The 9,163-nt window shown below is 41.2% G+C and overlaps 2 protein-coding genes across 3 annotated transcripts in view; one reads left to right on the forward strand and one right to left on the reverse strand.

The window, feature by feature from the left end:
• The window catches only part of rassf6 (Ras association domain family member 6), a 7,395-nt gene extending 1,948 nt beyond the window's left edge, over window positions 1-5,447 (forward strand). The window contains exons 2-11 of one of the 2 annotated variants that reach the window (XM_031855778.1): window positions 350-417; window positions 1,078-1,156; window positions 1,408-1,568; window positions 2,089-2,183; window positions 2,358-2,557; window positions 2,883-2,984; window positions 3,793-3,844; window positions 3,937-4,055; window positions 4,496-4,593; window positions 5,006-5,447. In XM_031855778.1, the coding sequence (XP_031711638.1) occupies window positions 359-417; window positions 1,078-1,156; window positions 1,408-1,568; window positions 2,089-2,183; window positions 2,358-2,557; window positions 2,883-2,984; window positions 3,793-3,844; window positions 3,937-4,055; window positions 4,496-4,593; window positions 5,006-5,081 (1,041 nt within the window). In that variant the 5' untranslated portion in view covers window positions 350-358 and the 3' untranslated portion in view covers window positions 5,082-5,447. The other variant, XM_031855777.1, reaches the window with a different exon arrangement.
• Window positions 5,448-7,760: 2,313 nt separating this feature from the next.
• The window catches only part of LOC116388319 (cystatin cpi-2), a 6,329-nt gene continuing 4,926 nt past the window's right edge, over window positions 7,761-9,163 (reverse strand). The window contains exons 3-5 of the mRNA XM_031856035.1: window positions 8,410-8,561; window positions 8,213-8,314; window positions 7,761-8,002 (exon numbers count right to left, since the gene is read on the reverse strand). Coding sequence (XP_031711895.1) covers window positions 7,907-8,002; window positions 8,213-8,314; window positions 8,410-8,561 — 350 coding nt within the window. The 3' untranslated portion in view covers window positions 7,761-7,906. The remainder of the gene's footprint in view (window positions 8,003-8,212; window positions 8,315-8,409; window positions 8,562-9,163) is intronic.

Raw genomic sequence — 9,163 nt, forward strand, 5'->3', positions numbered from 1 at the left:
GAGAGAGAGAGAGAGAGAGAGAGAGAGAGAGAGAGAGAGAGAGAGTGGTAAATATAACACAAAAACTTCAGAGAGAGAGAGAGAGAGAGATATTTAAAGCCCAGAGAGAAAAAGACAGGGACAAAGAAGCAGAAGTAAGAACAGAGCTCTGAATTGTCATGTTAGAGAGGTAAGACTCTTATCCTTTAAATTCCTTGTGCGTTTCCTTGCTCCCTGATGTCATGTGTAATGCCGCTCAGGTGGAAGCACCGTTCAACAAGTGGGCAGCCTCTAGTGTTTGTCGAGCTCCAGATTTTCATGTTTAAAGATTAAAGTTAACTTGTTCATTTGTTTATTTCCCTCTCTACAGTGACCAGAGATGAACGAAGCAGCCCTTCTCCCAGTGGTCCAGGCGGGGGACGGGAGGACACTGACCAGGTGGGACGCTTTGAGTTTTGCTCAAAAGTACCTAAAGTATATGTAGAACAAAATTATACTCATGGTTTAGTCAGAAGTAGAATCCATGTATGTGAACATATATACATACATACAAGGAACATGGTTCAGTTTTTTTTGTTGCTATGCAATGTACACACGCAGATACATGCAGCTAAACACAATGACAACCAAGCTGAAGGTAAACACGAACAAGCATTTGACTGCTGTAAACATTTGTCTACTGTGCCGAGTTGGGAGTTGGACTCAAGTCGCACTTCAGTCACACACACACAGGGACTTGAGACTTGCATACAGTGACTTGTGAGCATCTCTGTGTTTGAGAGGCTATGGGACGTGTTAAATCACAGGAGATTATAAACTGTCATTCATTGACGAGCCAGTGAAATTGTACAACACGGTTGTACTCTAACTGTTGTTATTACATGCCTATAAATGTTAGCAATATGTCCCTGTTACTCTGAGTAATGTTAGTCTATATTCATTTTTACTGGCAAAATACAGATACAGCGTTGTCATATTTAGGTTTGACAGTGACGATATTTACATGTCAAACTGTGACATATATCATTTCCATGTTCAGTGGATGTCGGTGTTGTTTACACGTCGAGTGGATGCTGCTGTGTGTTGTGTTCATTTCAGAGCAGAGTTTCTCTCCCTGCTGAACACCTACAACTGCTTCCTGAAGGACCACACTCAACTGCACCTCAGCTACTCTCAGGTGTGTTATAATTATGATTCAAACATTATATGCTGTTACACACAATTCATAATTCCTCCCGGGAAGCCTTTTGTATTGCCTCTGGACGTTTATAAGAACTTTGCGGCGAGTCACAGCTGTGGATGTTGACCATGAGAAAAAGTCCACACACATATAATTTCTCTAAATTGATTAGCTATTACATCGCTGCTTTTAAAAATCAAATGTATGACTGTAACTTCACACCATGCAGGTGTCTGTCTCTGTAACAGGGCGGCGATGGAGAGGTGGTGGTGGAGGGCTTCCTGAATATCTCCTGGGGAGTGCGCAGACTCATCAGGCTGAAAATACAGGATGACAAACAGATGCCCCCTTTCGCTCCTCTGACCTCACCCGACCCCACCAGTCCAATCAGCCCCATCGGGGACAAGAGGTACGATCGGCAATAGCAAAAGAGAAATACTCATCTTTCTGTGGGTTATTCTGCTAGGGAAATCTCTCTTTGCTGCATGGAATCATCTGAATGTCACGCCCGAAAATTCCACAATGAGAAGGATTGGTTTAGTTTGAAAAGCGAGATTTTTCTTTAGCTTTTTAGTCATCTTTACATGACAATTTAATATTTGGCTCTTAGGTAGATAATTCTAACAAACGCACTTTTGTACAGAGGCAGTCGTAAATAAGCAATGGATTTTTGTATTTGCCAACTTTGAACAACTGAACAGCCCTTAATCAAGTTACTGCAGCTGTTCTTCATGAGCAACCTCTATAGTTCAGGACATGACACATTTTGCAATGCATTTGTCCTTCGTGCAACACACAATAACATGAGCTTTTAAACAGATCAGCAGTCGTGTGAAAATGTTTCACGCCAAGATTGAAAGGATGTAAAACTTCATCGATGTTTCTATGCATGTCAAAATGCTTAAGTCACTCTCTGTGTCTCTCTGTAGGGGTATGTCCCGGTGGGGAGAGTACAATGACCTTCACCAGATAGACGAGATGGCGGAGACACCGCAGGACACAGTGGTCACCAAACCTTTACCAGGTTGCTTTCATGTTCCCTCCCATATCCCATAATGCAATTCTCAACAATGTTATCTCAACGGAGCAGCGGTGGAAGAAGTAGCCTACTCCGTTCTTGTTGTGATACGACAGTGTTATTCACAACAAATGTTGAATATGAGACATTTTATCCGCGCGTCTGTGTGCTCTCCGAAAGGCCGGGCCGTTTATGAGACGACCACACTGCGTCCCGTGCGGCAGAAGAACTCCGAGCTGGAGGCGGAGTCCAACCTGTTTCGCTGCATGAGCGACGCCTCATTGGTCAAGAGGAGGAGGGGGAGGGGGAAGTCGGCAGCGCAGAGAGAGAAGGAAAGACAACATCGCTTTTCTATCAACGGACACTTCTACAACTATAAGGTAGGTGTCTACAGAATGCCATTTCAGTCAACTTCAAATAAATAAATAAAGTAGCGTAGTTGTCTCCTAGCGGCGGGGAGTGAGGCGGAGGGACCTACTATATATTGATTTATTGAACTATATTCATGTATTTATTTATTTAAAATGGACTTAAATGGCATTCCATAGGCTTATGCCCAGCATGACATTTTCTCAGTTTTTATCTAATCTTTCTATTACATCATTAAGCTCAACCCTCCCCTCTCTTTCCATGCAGCACATCTGTCTCTCTTTTTATCTCGCTCACATCTGCACTGTAGCTCACCGTCTCCCTTGTGTCCCACAGACGTCGATCTTCACACCGTCCTTCGGCACTCCGACTAAAGTTCGTATCTCCAGCAGGATGACCACAAACCAGGTCATCGAACAGCTGCTGAACAAGTTCAAGGTGAGCTTTAGTGCACGTTCTTCAAAGTGCACGTGAAGTCACAGTGATTTTAACCAAACGTATGTATGAAGCATGAAGCATTTTATACGTAGTTCAAACTGACTCAAATGGACTCTCATTAGTGGCATCCAACCTTGTTTGTAATATATTATATTGATTAGACTGTTGATGAAATTAAAAATAACAGTGTGCATTAATAATTTGGGGGGGGAAAGCCTTGCGGTTGTGTAACCAGTCATCTTGCAGTCCAAAATGTCATCACTTCATCATTTTATCCTGTTAGACATTTGTGTGATATTGTCATGATGAACATTTTTAATTCTTGAGTTAAGGTCACAGTGACCTTGACCTTTGACCTCCAAGTTCTATTCAGTACATCTTTGAGACCAACTGCACGTTTGTGCCAAATTTGAAGAATTTAGCTCAAAGCACTCCTGAGATATTGCCTTCACAAGAATGGGACAGATGTGATGTCCCAGTGAACTTGAACTTTTACCTCCAAAATGTAATCAGTTCGCTCCAGAGTCAAACTGGACATTTGGAACAAATTTTAAAAAAAGTTCCGCCAGGCGTCCCTGGAATGGACCGAACGGACAGACGGAGACACAAAAGGACAACACATAGTTCCTCCGGCCATGGCTATCGCCAGCTCGAAGGCATAAAAACATTATTATATTATAAATCATCAAAACAACCCAGAAATACGGGTTGTGAATTAATGTGATCAATTAGATAAAAAATAATATAATCATAAAAGAACTTTTTCAACCGACGTTTAAACACTCGTCTTGTATTTTTCCTCCTACAGATAGAGAACGATCCCCAGGAGTTCGCTCTGTACTGTGTTCACCAGAGCGGAGGTACGTTTTTTTTTGTCACATGCTAAATGAAATACTGTTCTAGGACAACGATCACTTTGCTGATGTTGCGTGTCCGTCCCTGTGTTCTCCAGAAAAGAGGAAGCTCAGTGACGGAGACCAGCCCCTGTGGGAGCGCATACTTCAGGGACCCTCCGACGACATCATGAAGATCTTTTTGATCGACATGGACGAAGAGGAAGTCAGCAACGACGTGAGTGTCCTAGCCCCGCCTCCCGAGAGGCTAACATACAGAGACCAGACCAAATCATTAATGTGAAGTGTATTGGCATGAACAGCCTGTTTTGAAGAGACTTATACATGTCAATTCTTCTCGGCAGATAGTCATTGAAAATGTAGGCCTGTTTTACTTGAATCTTACCTCTAGTGATGTTAACACATCTTTAAGAGAGTGCCAGAGAAAAAATGATGTCTTGGATTTAGTATGGAGAAGTTGTTAAGAGCCATTGCAAGTCTTAAAGTTGCTGTGTAAATCCACTTGGAAGTAACAGTGAAAGCATTTTCGTTTTTTTGCTCGCGTTAGAAATAAGGATTGTGCTTTTCTCCAAGTAATTTCAGCAGCAAAGGATAAGATGGAGATTCAAATGAAATAGAAGATTACCTTTATTCTGTTGCTCTCTCCTCCCCTCTCAGGTAGCCCAGTATCTGAACTTGGAGCTTCCCATCCTGGAGCAGGTTCTTCTGAAACTCAGAGAGGAGGAGAACAGAGTGATACAGAGAGTCATCAGCAAGTCAGTATATAAGCCTTTGCACTTAAATACTTCCTTTATTGATGACATTAGCTTCCGTAAGAACTGATTGTGAGAGAATGGACATCTACAGAGTCCTAAGGAAATGTTGCAGTGCATTGAATTAAAGATAGTGAAGTCTGGTTTGGGGCATCACACTCGCGATATGAAACAACAACATCAAATCACTCACTTCTCTACACTACTCCATTTGCATGTCATAGATGCACATAGATGATATTCATTTGAAAGCGTTAGAAGACAAAATCCTTGTAGTAACACTTCTATGGCAGGCGATGGCGCCATTATCTTACAGTAAATTACCTTTCATCGATTTGCAGCTCACTCATGGTGTTTGTATACATGTATGTTTTGTGTCTGTGTGTGTGTGTGTGTGTGTGTGCATGTGCGTCAGGTACCACCAGCAGCATAGACTCCTAACCCACACGCTGACCTGTAAGATGTCCCCTCACATTGAGACCAGTGTCTGAAGACTGCCGATCTGAATCACAGACACTAAACCCATCATTCATCAACACCACTTTAAGGACCAAAGAGTAGCTGTCCAACGTCCGACATCTTTAACTTTGTAAACAAGTTTAGAGAAGGTTTGGGTGTGAAACACAAAGGTGACGGTTTTGGAAAACCGCACCTACCTGACACACTGACAAGATACACGACTCTGTTTCAAGTCTTACAAACTGGGTCACTTACGTCATTTTTATTCATCACTTTTCTTTTCCTTCATTTTTTTAAAAATCTCTAAATTAAGTAGAAGATATTCATGTTAGATGCTGTTGTAAATACCTGTAAATCAGTGGTGTGTGTTTTGATAAATAAAAGTTATGGGACCAGCATGACCTCGTGTTCTGCTTTCTGTCTTTGGTGTATTGATATTTCAGAAGTTAGTTATAACCAGCAAATTAATCTATATAGATGTACATAAATGTGTGAATTGATATACAGTTTGAAACAATGACTGCCAACATGTGTACTCATTCCTTTCGGTTCTGTGGTGCCAAGACTTGGAATCAGTGCATTGTAACAGTTTTGGTCGCATACAAAAGGTCTTATTCAGCTTATTCGGCTGTACTTAATTACACATTCTTTTGGTTGCATAAAACCAAGATGGCGTCTGTATAAAACCAAGACGGCGAAGGCCCGAAAACCAGGATGATGAAGGCCAACATGCCGAGCTCATTTTACCCTATACCTGGTTTGTCCCTGAGATAGCCATGGAGTCCAAACATACGTATCCTACCAGAGCCTCACTGAGGGGCCAGAGATCTCCTAACTCACTCCGCAGCCAACCGTTGATACCAAATACATCAGGCTGAAGGATTCACAAGACATCTAGACTATTTCCACTTGACCAAATGGAGCAACCATACAGGCAAGAGTTGTGTGTGTGTGCGTGTGTGTGTGTGTGTGTGTGTATGTGTGTGTGTGTGTGTGTGTGTGTGTGTGAAACAGGAAACTGCTTACAAGTGGAAAACATTTCATTCTAATAGTTAAATAATGGTTTGGTGTTGAGAGAGCAGTGGTGTCTGGGCTGTTTAGTGGCAAAGACTTTCTAAACCCTTGCCAGCCCACCAGACAGCCTGCTATTACCCAGCACTGAGTCTAATTTTCCTCTGACATGACGAATGGCCCAACGAGAATAAATGGTAACTGGTTGTTCTATTAAAAGGATAGAGTTTCCATGCGATGTTCGCCAAGGAGCCCCAACTATGGTTCCCTTTTGAGAAATGGAGAGCGTGTGGCAGGGCAGGGCTTCACTGTGTGGTTGTTGTGGAGGAGATCCACAGATGTTGGTTGGGCGAGCCCCGTCTCCAAAGACGGTTTGGTCTCTACGCTGGTCCATTCATTTTCACTTTTACTGAAATACTAGATAACAGCATGACATTTCTCTTTGTCAACAAGGCTTTGACGAAGGAGATTGTTTTTCTGACATGAAATTTATTATGAAAAATAATCTTCTCTTGCTCAGTGAGACTAATTAACTTGTTAAGATGTGCATTTTGTGCAATTAATGTTCTCATGTGAATTATCATTTGGAGAGAGTTTTTCAAACTTACGCTTAGTTCAGCAAAACTGTGAAAAGCTCAAGTTTCCATTCTAAGAAATGTGAAACCTTTGGATGTAGATGAGTACGTTGTAGAATTTATCTTTGTGTGTCCACAGTGGACAGATAAGGTCTTTTGTCACTGTGTCAACACGTCAGACAAATGACTTGTCGGGGATTCTTTAGTAGGGTCCTTCAGTAAAGAGGAGCGGCTTGTTCCTTCTAGATCTAATACAGCATGAGTTATTTTTGATTAAGAAGTCAGTCATACATATATGTATAAGTATATACATGTACATTCATACATACATACATTTCACATATGGATTTTTGTATCTTACGTCTGCAAGCCTCGTCTGGCTGCCACTTGAAACAGTTCAGGGAGTTTCCCCTTGGAGCTCAACCATGACACCATAAATACATCATTTCTCTTCTTATTATTTAACTTGAATTTTAAAAGTGAGTAAAAAAGAAATTAGTAATGAGTTATAGCACCTTGATGAGTTATAGATTGCTCCAAGCTTCCAGAGTCGTGAGCACAATGAAAACAATGACCTCAACTCATTCTCACCTATTTTAAGAGGCAAAATTCCTAAATTTAAGGCTTCATAAGCCCGTGGACCCACTTTAGTGATTTTAACAAATACCAGGGACTTTCAATGCAACAAAATATGTTACAATGCATTGTTAATTTCAGCACATACAGTATGTATTTGTATTTTTTATTGTGACTTTTGAGTGATTATGGAAGAATTAAAGGCTTGAATTATGGGAACAGATGCGTATATGATTTGATGATGGTTCCACAAGATATCCACAAAACTTCATTTACGAGTGGCAATGTGTGTATTCACATTATTGATTCATGTATGTAAAAACCACAGCAATAAATAAATTCAAACTCAAATGTTCTTTACCTCTTACCTACAACGTCAATCAATCAATTTATATGCCCAAAGCAAGCAATCATTTTAATCATCAAGTGTTTTCTTTGACAGAGTACAAAACCACAAATAAAAAGACATTATTTATCGAGCCGCAATCTACAAAGAATCTCCACATCATGGTAAAAAAGTTTTCCAAATATATTTTATTAAGACCGTGATGTGTTATTGTTACAAGTTGTCCATGGAGACAACCACACATTCAGCACTGAAAACCAGCTGCAAAATATTTTGAACCCATCAAAATGCAATAAGGTAATCAAAGCTATAGAGCCAAACTACAAAAAAAGTTAAGCCAATTCAAAAGTTAAACCTTCTCCACAATTTTCATGCACTTGGATTTCTGCAGCTCATGTTTGTTGCTGCGGGGGTTGAACGTCACCACAAAGTGGCACTTCAGATGCTGCGGAGAGGGAAACAACAATAACCATTTCATAGGAATTGGGAACTCTCCAAAACCTGACGGTAAAAGACAACACGTAATAATCTGTCTTCGTATTAGGAAATTATATAAGACATAAAAGCATGAATGTCATTGTTGAGAAAATAATCATTGCTGAGTTGAACATAACTTTGTGAACACATACAATCGCACACGTGAAACAAAATGTACCTTTTTCACAAGACTGCAGCTGTTCAGGTCATGGTTTTCTCCCTTAAGACACTTGGTTTTTCCCAGGACTGCATCAATTTTAAAGTTGATCATGTTGGTCACCTAATGACATAAGTGGACCGGGAGCAGAACTATTAGATGGTGGTGACATGGTGTGTTGCATGGAAGTTCCTTTGTGTCTGAAAAATGAATCTGACCTGTGCCTGAGCGCCGGTGATGGAGACGAGCTTGAACATCCTCTTGCTCTTGGAGTGAGTGTTGTGCATCTTCACAGCATATTGAATCGCCTCCTGAACCTCAGCTGACTCTGGACTTTTCTCAAACCAGCCACCCAGGAGAGGCACTTTTTCTATGAGGAAATTGAACACATATAAAAGGTACATTTCACACAATTGCATGGCTATTGATGGGACAACTAATCAAGGGACCTCTACTCTATGTTCTTGGTAATATAGCAGACTACTCAAGTGGCATAGCACAATGCACTGAAATGCAAACTTTCTCACTCATTTTTCAGACACATATCTCGTCAAATATCGACACTCGATCAGTGCCCCGCGGTCGTCTGATACAGACGCACGGAGGCACCCTTTAGCGTCTGTATGCACCGCACCAGGCTTTCTAGTTTAAACTCACCTGCGTCATTATTAGACGCTCAGGGCAATTGACATAATGTAAAGCATGAGGAATTATAGAGCTGGTGGGAGCGGATGTGGATGGGTCAAAAAAACACAGGACTTTTACCTAGGTGAGAACTTTTTGTGTCCCGTCTAAAACCAATAAGCTGTTGTCTTATTTTGTCATGTCAGTCACTAGTTCGCTAGTAATTCAGTAGACACGTGAGTCGCTGGTCACCTGGTAGTCAAGTGAGGCGCTAGTCATTCGGTAGTATTATTGAGTCGCCAGTCACTCTGTAGTCATCTGAGTCACTATAGTCCCGAGAGTCACGAG

The sequence above is a fragment of the Anarrhichthys ocellatus genome, unplaced genomic scaffold (assembly GCF_004355925.1).
Source record: "Anarrhichthys ocellatus isolate YVR2014 unplaced genomic scaffold, GSC_Weel_1.0 scaffold16, whole genome shotgun sequence".
NCBI lineage: Eukaryota > Metazoa > Chordata > Actinopteri > Perciformes > Anarhichadidae > Anarrhichthys > Anarrhichthys ocellatus.